This window comes from Myotis myotis, unplaced genomic scaffold (assembly GCF_014108235.1).
Source record: "Myotis myotis isolate mMyoMyo1 unplaced genomic scaffold, mMyoMyo1.p scaffold_m19_p_13, whole genome shotgun sequence".
NCBI lineage: Eukaryota > Metazoa > Chordata > Mammalia > Chiroptera > Vespertilionidae > Myotis > Myotis myotis.
Window position 1 is genome coordinate 52868449 of NW_023416317.1, and position 17739 is coordinate 52886187.

General features: G+C 48.3%; 1 protein-coding gene across 5 annotated transcripts; it reads right to left on the reverse strand.

Annotated features, from left to right (window-relative positions):
• Window positions 1-596: 596 nt before the first annotated feature.
• On the reverse strand, window positions 597-16410 carry SEC22C (SEC22 homolog C, vesicle trafficking protein). Of its 5 annotated transcripts, none has more exons than XM_036333279.1 (7): window positions 16210-16410; window positions 12826-13034; window positions 8563-8726; window positions 7633-7812; window positions 5424-5542; window positions 4201-4266; window positions 597-2349 (listed from the first exon to the last, which is right to left on the reverse strand). In XM_036333279.1, the coding sequence occupies exons 2-7, from the start codon at window positions 13005-13007 to the stop codon at window positions 2149-2151; spliced, it is 912 nt and encodes a 303-aa protein (XP_036189172.1). In that variant the 5' UTR covers window positions 13008-13034; window positions 16210-16410; the 3' UTR covers window positions 597-2148. The 5 variants fall into 5 exon arrangements, with proteins under 5 accessions (XP_036189172.1, XP_036189171.1, XP_036189174.1 ...); XM_036333278.1 differs by lacking the exon at window positions 16210-16410 and adding an exon at window positions 15874-16007; XM_036333281.1 differs by lacking the exon at window positions 16210-16410 and adding an exon at window positions 15950-15971.
• Window positions 16411-17739: the final 1329 nt, after the last annotated feature.

Below are 17739 nucleotides of genomic sequence, written 5' to 3' on the forward strand. Positions count from 1 at the left end.
CCCGCAGCACAGTCTGCCATGCTTGCTGGGGCGCTCCCAGGAGGGGGACCCCGCAGCACAGTCTGCCATGCTTGCTGGGCGCTCCCAGGAGGGGGACCCCGCAGCACAGTCTGCCATGCTTGCTGGGGCGCTCCCAGGAGGGGGACCCCGCAGCACAGTCTGCCATGCTTGCTGGGGCGCTCCCAGGAGGGGGACCCCGCAGCACAGTCTGCCATGCTTGCTGGGGCGCTCCCAGGAGGGGGACCCCGCAGCACAGTCTGCCATGCTTGCTGGGGCGCTCCCAGGAGGGGGACCCCGCAGCACAGTCTGCCATGCTTGCTGGAAGTGGGTCACAGGCTCAGACGCTCAAGGCCTCTGGGGCCCGGGGCTGCAGGGCAAGCGCATGGGCTCGAAAAGAAAACAAGTCATTCGCACGCTGTTCTACCAACTTTTACAGCTTCTTTGTGCTTCTACCATAGAAGTTTGTGTCTCGCCTCCTTAGCTTCCCCTCTATTTCGCCATCTCCTCAAAACGATCTCCCAGAAAGGCTGAGCATTCACCTGCTGGATGTGCCAGAATTATCCAGATCCAAAATCAATAGAGCGACAACGCTGAAGTTTCCATCTGAGAGTGTTGCCAGTAGGACTTTCATATCCAGATATTTTATTTGAGTAAAAATAGAAAATTCCATTATAAGAAAATAAAATCACTCTGGCAACAGTTCCCCAACAGTTCCCAGCCACATACACTTGTTTTTCTTAAAGTGATACCAAGGTAGCTCAGTAGCAACACACCACCAGGAATAACCAAGGAGGGCGAATCCACTGAAACAATATCCTTCCTTCTCCTGTGCCCAATACCTCTTGCACTGCTTTTAACTTATAAAAACTACCAAAATAGGATTTTTTTTAACTTATCAAGACTACATAATTCCACTCAAAGTATCCCATGCAACTGTGGCTGAGCTATTCGGATCCCAGACTTCTACCAACAACAATCTAGGGGCAGCTTCCACACGGGCCCCTGGATGGCACTAGACAAGCTAAGATCGGACTCACAGCCACGTTGGGGAAAACGATGATCACTCAGTATTTTGACAGTGAGATAAAGAAAAGGTTTTCTGAGCACAGGGTTAATGCTATATTTGTAAAGTTTTTAAAAAGTTAACACCTACCTAACTCTTATTCATAAAAAAATGAGGCCCTTGATCCAACTAAGATGACTGGGAAAGGTGGAGAGGAGTGATTAATTTGGGAGGTCTTCTGGGAACAGGTACACAGAGTCAAGTGTTCATCATTAAAATGACAGGCCCCAGCTGCCACGTACGTGCAAGGCTGCCGGCAACAGCCTCTCCCACCAGCGTCCGAAAAGTGCGCCCGTGGGAATCCGTGTGGCTCCCCTGCTCCAGTTCCGGACCCATGGCAAGGAATCTTGCTCAATTAATTTTTTAAAATATTCAGATATGCCCTGCACAAAAACATACAAAACATTGCCGTACCCACACTGTCCCACCACCATACAAGGTTATATTTATAAATTAAATAAACTGAGCTTTCTTAACCATTTTCTCAGCCTAAGTCTATCCTTACCCTAAATGTAGATAAGTTCAATTTATATCCAAAATATATTTAACTGTTCTAAAAGTATCATATTGATAACTATCCTGTTATCAAAAATGTAAACAAAATTTATGTTGCTTAATTCATGAACCATATTTTTAAGTTTTTAATTCACCCTGTACTGACCCTCAAAAAACCTAATCAAGTCACATTTAGACTAAAACGCTGATATGGATTTGAACGCGGTTCCTCAGAGACAACTGCCTATCACTAAAACTAGCACTACTGAATCTAGTGGTTTATTGCATCATTCGGTTTAAAAGACCAAAAGAATCCCCTTCTGGTCTTCCGATACGCTCTGTCTGAATTCAGCCCAGCGCCTGCTGTCCTAGGTAAATGTCCGAACTGGAGAGCCGGCAGTAACGCTCAGCTCGAAATGGGGCCTGGGCATCGAGCGACCCCGTGCCTCCACTGCACCTGTCAGAAGTCCCCAGTCTCGCTCAGTCCCGTCTGGTCAAAATGAACTTCAAGGATGGAAACTGGAGGTGAAGTCGAGAAGCCAAAAGGGAAACACAGATGACCCTCATGTGGTAACAAAAGGGCCCGTTCCTCACACTCCACAGTCAGCCGGCTTCTCCTGGAGCTGCCGCGTCAGTATCTGGTGCGAAGACAGAGAAGCCACGCCCACGTGGAAGAGGATCTGCCAGAGGTTCCTCAGCCCGTGCAGGTACACGTTGCCCAGGCAAATGAAGAGCAGCATCAACACCACCTTCGTCGTCCTGGCTGGACTGTAGACCAGGTACAGGTAACACTGAAATGACAGCAGGAGGGGAGGTCCAATCGGGCGGTGAAATGGCCACGGGCCAGATGCCAGATTCACTTCTTACACCTGCCACGTGCATCATTTCACCCACGTTAACTTATTAAACTGAATTCATCCCAACGAGGCTGCCACTCACTGGGTAAGTCACTGTTCGCCACTGGCGGGAAGTGGAGATTTGGAAGAGAGAAGGAAAGTGAAACAGGTATCACAGGAGGAATCAGAACATCGCACTCCTGAAAGAAGCTTAGGAAATACAGACAGAAATGCAGAGGAAGAAGAGATGAGGGTCAGGGGCAGACAGCCAGGCCAGGACACGCGACCAGCCTGACTGGCCTCCCAGTGCCGTTTTCCCGCAGGGGCTCATGGCAGGTGAGAAAGGTGGTGAGCGGAGCTATGCTTTTCCCAGCTTAGCGCTTCCTGAGTTACAAGCCCACAGGGTCTGCTGTCCCCCAGACAGCTCCCTTATCGCATCCTCAAAAGCCTTTCCTGTCGGAGATGGGAAGGTCTCAGCGGGGAGAGGGACTGATATTTTGTGTCGGGCTCTCACATGGAAAAGAGGTTGTTCTTGTTCTGCAAAAGGTGGAAACAGCTTCTTGCTTTGATGTTAAAAAAAAAAAGTACATTCTCAAAACACAGGGCAATCTGACCAAGGCTCAGCTCAGGGGGAGGGAGAGATCCCCGTGGAAAGAGCTAACAAATGAGAAGGCAGTTGCGGGACTGAAGAGGGGTTTGTAAGATCCCGCAGCCTGAAACGCAGCTCCACAAACCGTCCACAGGCAACACACATGGTTTCCGAGACTTGTTTCTAAAGTTTGAGGGCATTTTCCATTTTGGGCTGAAAATTTCTTTTTGCACAATCATGAAATTCTTTAATAATACACCATTTAGGGTGTGGAAGAGAGAGGAAGTACCCTAAGAACAGAAATTTTAATTTTAAAAAAAACTTGAAGATGAGAAAGTATTAAATCCTAGCCCAGTGGAGGACAAGTAAAGAGAATCACACCCAGGTTTTTACTAGAATTAACTCTGCGTTTGGAGATTCAAAAGCTCCTTTTTACTCCACCCCTTACATATGCATCTTATCTGAAAATAACTAAATAATAATCAAGGCTCTCTGATGTTATAATTTTTGTTTCATTCCCTAAGGGCAGATTTGAGTCAGGCAGTACTACTATTTTTTTAATATACTTTTATTGATTTCAGAGAAGAAAGGAGAGGGAGAGAGAGAAACATCAATGATGAGAGAATCATTGATCGGCTGCCTCCTGCATGCCCCACACTGGGGATCGAGCCCACAGCCTGGGTATGTGCCCTTGACCGGAATCAAACCCGGGACCTTTCAGTCTGCAGGCTGACACTCTATCCACTGAGTCAAACCGGCTAGGGCAGTACTACTATTTAAAACACTTTTTACCTCTCCTTGTTTTAAAAACACACATGCAGCCACAGCCGTGACCTCTGCAGAAGGACGTTTCTGCACTTGGGCTGCCCAACAACAACAGGAGGCAAGGCCCTGCTGCAGCCAGGGAGGCCCCGCCCAGCCCCTGCCATCGCATCCCTCCCTCCCTGGAGGCAGGGCCACATCCCTGCTCTGACACCATGGAAGGCCCTGCGGCCCAGCGTTCCCTAGCTGAGCCCAAAGTTCTCGCTCTGTTAAATCAGAGGTTAGGGCAGGATGGGCCCAGGGTCCATCCGCTAAGAGCCGGCGTTGTCCATGATTTGAACCAAGGCCTTGGTGGAACAAAATTAGAATCTAGAAACGTGTTGATGGTTCCAACCAAAGAACAAAATAAGGCCATGGGTTTAACCCACTCAGCACACTATCAACATTTCACTCACCTGGAAAATGCAGGCTACGAAAGGAATAAGAAAAGCCAGAATATTTCCAACTTCCTCATGGGTTACCTAAAACAAATAGGAGGAACACAAGAAAAGGAATATTTAGGTGAAAGGAAACACTATCCGGTCTGGCATGGGTGACACCACACAATCCCTGGCTGGGTGAGACACGAGTCCCTGTTTATGTATCAACCAGGGGTCGATATGCAATCGTCTTCAATGACCTGGGCACACTGTGCACCCTCCCCACGCATCTGTACTCAGCCCTCAACCTGAAATGCCCCCAACAACCTCGCCACCTCTCAAAATCCTCCCCATCTGTCAATCCCAAGCTTTCCCTAATTCCTCCCATGCCCAGGTACTGCGCCTCCTCAGTGACGTCACCATACTCTGCTCTGTGCCCATGAGACAGGGACTGTGTCTTAACCATCGTGTTGGCCAGGCACCAGTTCTGGCGTGTACAGACATTGGTAAGTAACAAGTTATGAGTCATCATAAACAATAGGAGTGGGAACCACACCACACACGGCCAAAGACAGGATGCGGTAACAGGCAGCCACCACTCTTGTAGCACAGGCCTGCTGCCATTCCCCCAACGGGCCGGCCTGCGTCAGGGCCCTGAGACTCAACAGCAGCCATGCCTCAGACTTCAGCCATCATGCACTTGGGCATGAGCACTGTGGCTCTGTCTTTGAAAGTAATACCTGCTTACGCTCATGATGATTCTAGACTCTTATAAAGTGATTGAAATATTTCAAAATTTAAAAACAGTATTTAAAAACATTAGACTAGAAAGGTGCTTTGAGAGGAGCAGACTGGAAAGTCAACTCCCTGGTGACAGTTTTTGACAAGGACACAGAGAAGCGGGATCTGCATGATATCAATCAGTCTAGACTCAAACTTTTGCCCAGCATGGACAACCCAGCCCTGTAGTGATTCCGGGGGTCCCAAGGGCCACGGGGACCAGACTCCCTTGTACCAAGTTGTCCATTTCTCACCAGTATCCCAAAGGCCCCTTTGGCTTCTTAGAAAAATGATACGAAAGAGCACGTTTCATATTTGTTCAACTTACTACAAAGAATAAAATTAGAAATAAAAATTTTATTTGAATTTTAAGGCCTTAGTACATAATAACCTTATAAATGAAATATGTGTTTCAGTTATAAGGTTATCAGTTTCCTCCACCACGTGTCCTTCCATTTAACCTGGAAAGAAAAGGTTACCTGTAAAGAATGCTCTGCAAGGTGAATGCCACGAATGAGATTCAGAGCCGCGCACATGATGTTGAGGACAAGGGAGAGGACACCCAGGGCCGTCACTGGTTCCATTCGGAAATTAGGAGCTTCACAATTAAAACAAAGATAGTAAGTGTCTTGTGAAAATGCCTTCTACATGAAAGGAAATAAATGAAGACATGACCTAGACCTCCACTAATGACAGGTTATGCTAAACATGCATGTTCAGTTAAAAAGCAGCTGTAGTTAGAAGGGGAAGGGCAAGAAATGACAGGCAGAATGGATCTGGGAATCTAGGGGATTTTCCTCAATGGCCACGTGACAATGTCTCGAGACGTTCTGGATGGTCACACTGGGGAGAGGCCATTACTGGCACCCACTGGGTAGAGGCGAAGAATGCTCCTACACATCCTGCAATCCACAAGCCGGCCCCCACAACAAAGCACTACCCAGTACAAGACGGGAGCCCACATGACACTGAATGTTGTCCTTGTCAGAAAAGAGCGGAGCATTTTACAAGCTGAGAGTCGATGTGTGAGAGAAATGCTCTCAGAAACTGACAGCTAATTCACAAATAAAGCCATACCGGTAAACTGCTTTAAGTCAGGATTTCTCTTGCTGTGCTCTTTCTAAATCATCCTCCCTTGTCCTTTCATCTCTCACAAAACGGCCATGTACACGCACACACAGACAGCTTGCTGCAAGCTGCAACCCCACTGATGCCTATTGTTAGTGTTAGGGTCTCCACCGAGCAAGTCAATGTTCCTGTTAGAACAGAATGTGCTCCCTGCACAGGCTCTAGCCTCAGGACAACAGGGTGAGCCAAACCACAGTAAAATGTCCGAGAAGGATAGGCAAGTATTTGCTCCTCTTGTCTAAGTGGTTAAAAAACAAAACTTATATTACAAAGTTACCCCATCTCAGATACGGCAAAGGAGGGGTTCAACCAGCCAGTCTTCCTTCCCAACATAAATTACAACTGACTGACTAGCCTGAGAGCCAATCCAGGAATTTGTTGGTCAAAACATTCAATTAAAACACAAAGTTAAGCCAAAAGCATGAACACTTTTAATATACAACTTTTAAAGTTCAAGCAATGAGTTTAGTATAGAAGTTAAAATAATTAGATTTTTGTAGTATAGACAGCTCTTTCTTTCAGAGCAAAATTCAGCTCTTCACCATTACAAAATTCTTACAATGTAAATATCCACCTTAACTAAGAGCAGGTTTAATTGTGTGTAACTGTAAACAAGGAATGCCCTGGTTTGGCTCAGTGGATAGAGCGTCGGCCTGCAGACTGAAGGGTCCTAGGTTCGATTCCGGTCAAGGGCATGTACCTTGGTTGCAGGCACATCCCCAGAAGGGGGTGTGCAGGAAGCAGCTGATCGATGTTTCTCTCTCATCGATGTTTCTAACTCTCTATTGCTCTCCCTTCCTCTCTGTGAAAAATCCATAAAATATATTTTAAAAAAACAAACAAGGAATGCTAACAATCATGCTTCATTATATGTCAGGCATTGAGTGTAATGCCAGACTGCCAGAGAATGCCAGGGCATGTGATCACATTCATTAACACCTCGTTCATCAGATAAGGACTCAGGTGTCTGCAGGGAGAGAGGGAGGCCCCCAGTTCTCACGGAGAACCAGACAGTGAGAGCAACAGAAGCCCTGGCTCAGGCCCTGCCCACACTCATCCCATAGCCCTCCCGGCCCTCCATCAAGGAGAACGGGGTCTCTCAGTGGAGACTTGCAGTATTTCACTAAGTGATGAGATAAAGATTCATTGTCAAAGGAATAAAGATAGATAAAGAACAGATAGCTAGATGGATGGATGGATGGATGGATGGAGAGAGAGACAGACAGACAGGTGTACAAATCTGTACAAGTGACTTCCAGGAAAAGAGAATGAACCTCCTTGACAACATTCAAACCTGTAGACTTCATCCTGGTTAAGAAAACAATCTGCCAAGTCACTCTTTCCCTGAAATTCATCATAAAAGTCACCTCCCCTCAGATCAACTCACTGTTATAACTGTCAAGTTTCTTACAACGGCCACCCAGGAAATATATTAATATACAAGGTATTTCCACCCCCGCCCCCAAATAAATACCTTCCTAGTGAAAGAATTCAATGTCCCTTTGAAATATATAATATCCCCTCACCTTCAGCAACCTCCGAGAACAGCAGGCCACTTACCGGGCTCCAGGGGCATCTGCGTGTGGCCGTTCATCACCCCATTTGCCACATCTGGGTCCTCCAGAGTGAGAGCCGCTGGAGGCTGGAACTCCAGCTCCTCCTGGATCTTTTCTAAGCTGCTCCCCAACTGAGCAGAGGTCACATGGTTAAAATGCCACTTCACTTTCTGAATGATGCTGTCTGCAACAAGAGAGCGCCCCGAGTTGAGCATTTTCTTCTCAACGGGTGTTATAAGGCAATACGGACAAAGTGAACGTGGCATTTCCAATCAGGCGAATGTCAGCCAGGCTCTCCAGGGTGTCGAGTTATACATAAAGGTCACGTGCTCCCTCCATAGCATGACTAGTCATGCCAACCCCTCCAGAGCAGAGTGACTGAAATTCACCTCAGTGACAAGGGGGTCGGGGGAAGAGGGCTTGATTCTTAGCTCAGCCACTTGTGACAGCATAATCCTAACAACTCACAGAATGTTTCTAAGCTTAAAAAATGGGGATGGTTATTCTCGACCTGGTTATCTATGTGAGAAAAAAATTATACATGAACGTGAACGTGCTGTGCCAACCAGGATTATGTATTTGAAAGGCATTGGCTTTCATTCTTTTATTTATGTTAGCACTGATTTATTGTCAAGTTTTTGGCCCGTGGGCCACAGTTTGCTGACCCCACTCGCCAGGGCTGTGGTGACCGACCCGTACAGTTCTCACCATCCTTTCAGCTGCCCCAAGGCTCTGGAGAGATGACAAGCCAGAGTGTTAAACCTCGAAGTTCCCAGGCCTCTCCCATCCCGTAAAATCTCAGGCTACACGGCTATTCTCCAGTGATATCTTACCACACCTCCAATGACTTTCCTTGAGGGTCAAAGCCAAATCTAAACTACAAATCTGCGCACGCCATGAGCGAGAACAGTAAATACAAAAGAGGGTTACAAACCAAATTCCAGAAAGGCGTATGGCCTGGAGGCTAGGCCAATGCAGGTGGTGTCATAGGAAGCTGTGAATTCCCACCACAAGGTCTCCAGGAAGCAGAAGGCCATGGCTGCTGGGCACCGGTGGGAGCAGATAGCCATGCAGGCCACATCCCCTGAAGAAGAAAAGCTGAAACAAAAGGGCGACATCTACGTTAGCAAGAGCAGACCCATGGACTCCCCGCCACACCCAGGCACAACCTCGCCTCCACTCTGGACCTGCGGGTTGCATAGATGTGTCCTCAGCTAGACCCACCTGGGTCTGCGCCTTTCCTACACTTCCTCTGGAATGTACAGCGGTATCTGCCATTACTCATATCTGAAGGTGCAGGTTCCAGTAGAGGGAAGTAGCCGCAGACTTCTCTGCATCTTAGAGGAAAATGATTTTCTTTTTTAATCTACATCGGAAGGTGTTCTAACACTGACTCAGACGGGCATCCTGAAATGAAACCTACTCCTTTCAGGCTGTCACGCTATTATTTCAAGTTCTGGGGACTCTACTCCCCTTTCTGTGTTGCCTCCTGACTCCCACTCATTGTGGGCCTTCTCTTCCAGTGTTTGTCACTTTCGCTGACGGCTCATCACTGCGGAGCCTGCTCTCTCCCGGGGGACTCCCTTGAGGCCTGACTTGAGGCTCACTCTTCATGAGGGTCTGCATTTGCCTTGGCCTGATGCTCCCATGTCATCAGTGTGGAACCGACACTGATATTTGAACCGTGGCTTAGGAATTCCTAGCCTGTGGGGAGTATAAAGTATAAGCTCAGCCCTAGCTGGGTTGGCTCAGTGGTTACAGCGTCGGCCTGCAGACTGAAAGGTCCAGGGTTCAATTCCGGTCAAGGGCACATACCAGTTGCAGGCTTGATCCCCATCCTGGTGGGGGCGCATGTGGGAGGCAACCAATCGATGTGTCTCTCTCACATCAATGTTTCTCTCTGTCTCTTCCCCTCCTTTCTGCTCTCTCTAAAAATAAATGGAAAAATATCCTTGAGTGAGGATTAACAAACAAAACAAAACAAAACAAAAAGGTATAAACTCAGACTCTAATCTGACACAAGGCACAAAAGCAGGGTTTCGATTTCTTAGGTGAGATTTTATCTTTTCTTCCCATTCAAAGCCAAAGAGAGATGTGTTGCCCCTACATTGGTGAGCAGACTATTTCTCCCCTATCATTGCTCTAGGGCTGCACCCTGACAAGACACGTGACAACTTCACGTCTTTACGCATGGGTCTTATTCCAACTCCTCACTTTACATACGCTCAAAGGCCTCTCCCTTTATGATGCAGAAACTTAACCCTGAGTTCACTATGACTGTTCACCCAGGAGGCTCAGTGCCAGCTCACACACTGCCCACGTGGACATTCTGTTCCCCTGCATTTCTGCATTTCTGGCACCTTGGGATTTCTTTCTTTCAAGCTCAGCTACACATTTAAATATATATATATATATATATATATATATATATATATATATCCCCAGCTGGTTTCACTAGGTGGTAGAGTGTCGGCCTGCAAACTGAAGGGTCCTGGGTGCAATTCTGGTCAGGGCACATGCCCAGGTTGCAGGCTCAATCCCCAGTTGGGGGTGTGCAGGAGGCTACCAATCAATAATTCTCTCATCATTGATGTTTCTCTCTCTCTCTCTCCCTCTCCCTTCCTCTCTGAAACCAGTAAAAATATTTTTAAAAAATTTATATATATAAATGAATAAATATACCCACATTTCTGGGTGTTTCTGGCAGAAGTATTTTTAGGTTATATTATCCACCACCTTTTTGTAATTGAAAGTCTATATAAAAACGTTTTCAATTTTTAAACAAGAATGACATCCTCCTCGTATAAGGAATTTTCCAGCAGAGCCTAAGTCTCTAGGCTGAAGTTGTTCCTACTTGAAAGAGGGTCCCTATTTATGGGCTGAATTGTGTCTCCCCCCCCCCCCCCGCCCCCCCCCCCAAAAATATTGAAGTCCTAACTCCTAGTACCAGTGAATATGACCTTATTTGGAAATAGCCTTTGTAGCAGTAATCCAGACAAAATGAGGTCATAATGGATTAAGGCATAATGGGTTAGGGACCAAAGGAAGAAGCCCATGTAATCACGGAGGCAGAGAGTGCATGAGGCTTCTGCAAGACAGAGTGACAACGACTGCTGGCAACCACCAGAAGGTGCTAGAGAGGCACGGGAAGGATTCTTCCTTAGAGCCTGAGAGGGCGCCCGCGCCCTGCTGACACCCTGACTCCAGAACCGTGAGAGAATACATTTCTGTTGTTTTAAGGCAGTGTGTGGTCATTTGTTATGACAACCCTAGGAAAGTAATTCAACTCCTTAACTACAAAATAAGCTATGGCACTGCTCCCCTGTAAGGGAAAAAGTCTGTTTCCTCGGTGAAAACGGTGACTATTAAATGCAAAGACAAATGAGTAGAAGGTTTTATACTCCGCTTTTCAAAAAACTGAAACGCCCAGAGTTTCATTTGAAGCCATGGACTTTTTTCCTAACAGAGAAAGGCATGCTGTTTCCGGTCCAGCGCGAAGCTCCCACCGAATGTCATTATCACAGCACAGGCTTCCAGAGGAAGGAGTCACGGGCATGGCGGGCGGGCGCAGGGCTGGCTCCTGAGCACCCACTGCCCACACCACAGGGTGACAGCTGCACGTGCCTGCCGCCTGGAACCCTCTTCGGGCCCCATCCCTTCTCACCTGACTCCACCACCGAGCCTGGAGTCAGGCCTGGACTTTTCCTTTTTGTTTTCTGAGTCTGAGACTGAATTCCACTGAAAGGATCCCACCTTATCAGGTCAACTAGAAATTCACTGTTCAAGGGAGCAAAAGGCACTTGGGAGCAAAAGAAGGCCTAAATCAGCGGTTCTCAACCTGTGGGTCGCGACCCCTTTGGTGGTCGAACGACCCTTTCACGGGGGTCGCCTAAGACCATCCTGCATGTCAGATATTTACATGACGATTCATAACAGTAGCAACATGACAGTGATGAAGTAGCAACGAAAATACTTTTATGGTTGGGTCACAACATGAGGAACTGTATTTAAAGGGCCAGAAGGTTGAGAACCACGGGCCTAAATGATAGAAAACAATGGTGTACAATTATAACCAGCCATTCTGATATTTCAAAACCTGCCTTGCCCTGATCCCTCCGTAGAATGGCTTTTTGCTCTGAGACCGAGAATAAGAAATGATAAAAACCATGAGGATCAGGCCCTGTATCATATTTAGTAATTATCTCTCTTGTTCCCTCATTATACTTCAAGCCTCTTGAGGAGAGGGACTTATTTTTCATTGTCGGGCTCCTGGCACGTAACTAAATTTTTTAAATTTAAACGTTTTTCTTTTTTTTTTTTTTAAATATATTTTATTGATTTTTTTTTTACAGAGAGGAAGGGAGAGAGATAGAGAGTTAGAAACATCGATGAGAGAGAAACATCGATCAGCTGCCTCCTGCACACCTACTGGGGATGTGCCCGCAACCCAGGTACATGCCCTTGACCGGAATCGAACCTGGGACCTTTCAGTCCGCAGGCCGACGCTCTATCCACTGAGCCAAACCGGTTTCGGCTAAACATTTTTCAAAAAGTTAAAAAATTTAAAAAGCAAAACCTGAAGGCAAGAACTCTTAAGTCTTTTTTCTTAATTTTTTGGCTTTCTGACGCTCCGTTTTCTTCCCTGCCATTTTAATGTAGTATCTCTTCCCTATTCACCCTTTTTCCAACCCCTGCATCCAGTGTAGAAAAATCTCCAATACTAGAAGCATGACAACTAGTTGAAGGTGGGTCTCCTGATGCCCACGGGCATGCCACTAACAGAAGCTGCAGGTGCAGCAGCAATGCTGAAGGCCCCCTAACTCTATTGTGCGCACACACAACCTCCGACCACTGTCTGATGCTAGATCTACTTTTTTTTTTAATGTTTTTATTGATTTTTAGAGAGAAAGGAAGGGAGAGGGATAGAGAGAAACAATGGTGAGGGAGAAACATCATTGATCGGCTGCCTCCTGCACACCCCCTTCTGGGGATCGAGCCCACAACCCAGGCATGTGTCCTGATTGGAAATCGAACCACAATCTCTCGGTTTCTGGGTCGATACCCAACCACTGAACCATACCGGCCAGGCTAGGTCTCCTTTTAACATGCCATGTGATCTGCATAACGTTACCTGAACAAATGACAGAAGTAGCCCCGGCTTTGCTGATGTTCTGGGAAAGTGAACATGCTTGCTTACTGTATACTGAGGTCACGTCCTTGTGCAGAACCTCGACCTGGATACTGGGCCAGTCGCAAGGCTAAAGTCTTGAGCCGTCTCCTGATTTCCAGAAACTCTTGGGTGTGGTAGAAGTCAGTGGAGGCCGAGAGGGGCAGTCCATCCCTCACCCTTACCACACAGGCAAAGAGGATCATGGACATGGTCCGCAAGAGAAGTCATGAGGACACCTGAGGGAAGCAAGGTCACCTTGTTACTGAGGACCAGATGACGGTGCCAGAGACCCCCTGTCCTCGAAATGCGCGCTCCATTTCACCCTCACCCCCCATCACTGCAAATGTTGCTTCTCTTATTTCCCTGGTCTCTATGGCTGTCACTCCCAAGTTTCCTCCCTCCATTATCCTCCGTGCCTCTTCTTTTCTTGTAATCCTCCTGTTCCTTTTCTCTAATGAATCTCTCCCTTTCCAAAATGAAACCAACCAGGATGAGGTGGAAAGGAACAGAGAAGCAAGGAGGCAGGGGCAGAGGGCTCAGGAGCAACGGCAATGACAGTGGGTAGCTGGACACAGGTAGCAAGATGACTCCAAAGGGGCAGGGTGTGCCTGATGCTGAAGGGCAGGCATGGGGTGCAGGGACCGGTGCATTTCAGGTCACCCAGGGAGGTGGGTGCCGAGCAGCTTAGGGATCCCAAGCATCTAACCTAAAGGAGGTAGAAAGGAGAGCAGAGGGCAAAGAGGGAGCTGAGAGAGCACAGCAGGTCCTCCGGAATGTCTGCAAATTTTTGATGCAGGGCCAGTCTTCAAAATGATGACTGCGCTCCCACAGATGGTTAACAGAAATCACTTAGCGAATCGTATTACAGGAAGATACGCAATATTTGGCCTTGATATGTGAACACCATTAAGAAACAAAGGAAACAGATTCTGAGCCGTCACGGTGCCTTTGGCAAATTAGAACAAGGTACTTCCCCGGTCGAAGCAGCCTGGGCCAGTTCTGCTGACAGAGCCTGGCTGGGTTTTAGCTCCATCTGTGAACTCGGCAGGTGCTTGTACAGGGCATCGCATGCACATCTGCACGCGGCAGCCCCGCAGCCCGGGGTTAGTGAGGCGGCCACTGCAGCTTGAACAGGTCTTTCCACTCCCCCACACATCCCGTCTCACAGCTCCTGTTTTCGAGAGGATGTGAATAGGTTCACACACTGGTGGGCTTTTCTTCCAAGGAGCTCTAGACACGTAACCTTTTCGGCACCTCAGTTCCTGGGAGCCCCCAGGATGCACACCACTCTCGTCACTTCTGTGCCTATTCTTCGTCTATATCTGCCACTTTTCTGACCTCCCCATATCCAAACCCACGTCAAGGCCTGTCTCCAATCCACCCTTTCCATGCGACCTTCTCAGGCTGAGGTACGACTCGATTTGATAAAATATTTTAATCTGCCTCCCCCATTTCCTAAATCCTCTTCTCAGCTCTATTTATAAACTGCTCATGTCACAGAGAACCCCTTTTCCACCAGCAAAAACGTTGTGCCTAGCTAGAGGCCACCCTGGTTCCCCAAGTTTTTTTATTTTTCCTCTCCCCTTTATCCTTAACCCTCTCCCGGAGAAATGACCAGGCTTGGCGAAATGGTAACTTAAACAGGCAAAACAAGTTGCATTTGGCACACAAATATTCAAACACAAGTTTTCACCATAAGGCGTACTGCCTAATCCTCATATACACAATACAGAAAACACCCTTACTGTCACCCTTCATGTCACCCTTACTGAATTCACTCTCAGTCACAGGACTTAAGATTGGTAGATCATGAAGGCGCCTCCGTTCCACTTTGCTTGGGGATGGGGTGGGGAGGAGGGTAGAGGTCAACTGTCATTTGTTAAGAGCTAAGGAAAGGAGGGGACTGAACGTGATAGCAACGAATATTATACACCAGACGCTGTGCTAGAAACTCTTTCTACGAAGTAGGCACGATCTGCACTGGACAGGTGTGAATAGTGTAGCTGCGAGGCTCAAGTGGTAGAGCCAGGATTCAAACCCAGATTTTATTACTCAAAATACTCGAAAGCCTATAATCGTTCCACTACACTACTGCTTCTCAAATCCAATCTTTGGTATTACCGCTACTCCATTTCTTTCAAACAATTCCTTCCAGGAGGGCCGTGGTCGGCAAACTGCGGCTCACGAGCCACATGCGGCTCTTTGGCCCCTTGAGTGTGGCTCTTCCTAAGCCTTAGGAGTGCCCTAATTAAGTTAATAACAATGTACCTACCTATATAGTTTAAGTTTAAAAAATTTGGCTCTCAAAAGAAATTTCAATCGTCGTCCTGTTGATATTTGGCTCTGCTGACTAATGAGTTTGCCGACCACTGGTCTAGGGCACTGATACTCAAAACTAATCACAGACCTGTTCGTAGGCACCTGTTGCAATGGCTCCTTACTTATTGTATTACTTTATTCTGTCTGACCATGTCGCAAATGTCACCAATTACTCTTCAATACTTGTGATATTCTTTTTGTGGCTTTGGTTTCTCCAGTCCTAATTCTCCCCCGGGGTGCTTTCTCTCTCTGGCTCTGGAGGTCCAGATGTAAGCTTAACAATGGACACACAAGTACACCACCTCTCCTACACCTGGTGTTCAGAAAAGCTGGTCCAGTACAGCCACGATCTGGTAAACCAAATCTTACAAGATCTGCACGCCAAGGGAAGTCTGCTATTAAAACTAAACGATACTCCTGGCATGAGTTTTGTGGGTAATTAAGGAAATAATCGCCCGCTCTCTCTTTTGGACACACCCATCTCCTCCCACCGGAAGCGTCGCTCGGTGCGCAACTGACAGCTGACAGTTCTGCAGGTGCGTGCCTAGGAGGGTCCCAGTCTGGAGAGCGGCGGGCACCAGGAAGGGAGACCGGCGACTCCGGGAAGCCCCGCAGAGCCCGGCGGGGCTAAGGCTGGGCCTGCCGGAGGGGCGGGCCCGGAATCGCCTCCACCTCCAGGCCCGCCCTGCGCCACACCAAGTCCGCCTGCTGTCGGCTAACGGGCCGCTGCGCCCGCCTCCGCCCGCAAGCCCTCACCTCTCCCGGACGGCGGCCTCCGGGAGTCAGCAGCCTCCCTCCGCGCCGCCGAGCCACCCGCCGCCTCGTCCGCTACCTTAGCCCCCAGGGCAGACCCAGCCCAGGTCACTGGCAGCCCAGGCGCAGGTAGGGGGCAGTGCGCATGCGCGCGTCTTCAACTCCCATTCGCTGCTGCTAAGCAACACTCGCACCCGAACCGACCAATCCTGGCGTGACTCCGCCGCCCTTCCCGGCTGGGTTAAGAATGAAGTGGTTCTTAAAGGGCCGCGACCCACAGGCAGAGGGGGCGTGGCTGGGCGCGCGCCTCCCAACTCTCTTCCCTTTCCCCGCGCTCACCCGCAGGGTCCGAGGTCCAGGCCTGTATTTCCCGCGCCGGTAAGTGGCAGGAGGCCTCACGGTCTAAGCTCGATTCCTGCCGGAGGAGCAAACAGCACTGACGCGCCGAGGCGAGGAGGTTCGGCGTGAAGGCGCAGCGCGCTCCGGGCGTGGGTTCCGACGTCCGCACGGCTGGGCGGCCGGCCCGAGATAGGCAAACCAAAGAGCACAGCCTCCTGCCAGCCTGGAAGAGATGCCAAAGTCTAGGGACACACCCCGGTCCGGGTCGGAGGCTCTCACAGATGGGCTCCAGGGAGACTGGGCAGCGGAGTTCACCCATTTATTCTTTCAAACAGTTGTGAGCACCTGCTGTGTGCCAGGCACTATGCCAGGCACTGCGCCCGTGGCGAGGAACTCCTGACACTGAAAACTACGCAAAGAGTGGAGGGCAGAGTGAGAGCACCCATCAAGCAATTACACCACCCGTGTTTAGATACAAACCGAGATATGCGCTCTTCAGGGAGGAGCAAGCTTTTTTTTTTTTTTTTTTTTTTTTTTTTTTAGAGAGAGAATTTACGGCGTCTTCTGGCCTGGACTTTGTTGTCCGGTGATGCCTCTCTGAGAACGTGACACTGGCTTAGTAGCTACCAGGACAAAAAGGAAAAGAGCGTTTCAGATAGAAGGGAACGGGATCCCGTAGGAAGGACTCTGTGTGCAAGGCAACGGGACTCCTTGAGGGATGACAAGAAGTTGGGGAGCACCTGGGGAGTTAGTATGTAATAGGCACAGAATTTCAGGTGGACAAGCTGACATATGGTGGAAATCGATGGTGGTGATAGTTGCACAACAATGTAAATGTACTAAGTGCCACTGAATTGTACATTTCAACATGGTTAGATGGTAAATTTTATGTTATGTCTATGTTGCCACAAAAAAAAAGAGAGAGAAATGAAATTCTGACTTTAGAGAGTAAAGGAGTAAAGTGAGAGCCACTAGGGAGACTGGAAGAGGTAAGACCAGGTGGGATCTTGTAGGCCATGGTAGACAGTTTAGGGCAGTGGGATACTGAACAGGTTTGCATTTTGTAAAAATCACCTTGGCTGCTTGACATTAAGACCCAAATGGAAGCTGTGGTCAGACCAGGTGGGAAGCCAATGCAGTCATCTGGGTAAGAGAGGCTGAAGCTGGAGCTTGGACCAGAGCGACGCTGATGAGGAAGAGAACTAGGCAGCGTGCCGAGAAGTGTATGAGCAAAATCAACAGGACGTGGTGATGAAGGATGTGAAAGGGTGACAAGGTCCTTTCAAGAATGATGCCACTGTTCAGCCTTGAGGGAATGGGTAGGTGGTGGAGGGACTCATCGATATGGGAGCACTGGAGAAAGATCTGATTTTGGAGAGAAGATTGGTCCTCAGTTCCACCTTAGACAAGCTGAATTTGAGTCACCTTTGAGACTCCTAATTGGGATGTCAATGTTGTCAATTGAGTATGCAGGTTGCAGTTCAATGTAAAAAAAACAAACACAAAAACCAAGAGAGAGTAATGATAGAG

Coding starts and splice junctions, on each gene's coding strand:
- SEC22C (XM_036333279.1), bottom strand. CDS start 13,007: ATGTCCATGATCCTCTTTGCCTGTGTGGTAAGGGTGAGGGATGGACTG. Junction 8,727..12,825: donor GGACGTGACCTCAGTATACA/GTAAGCAAGCAT, acceptor CTTTTGTTTCAG/CTTTTCTTCTTCAGGGGATG. Junction 7,813..8,562: donor ATACGCCTTTCTGGAATTTG/GTTTGTAACCCT, acceptor CTCTTGTTGCAG/ACAGCATCATTCAGAAAGTG.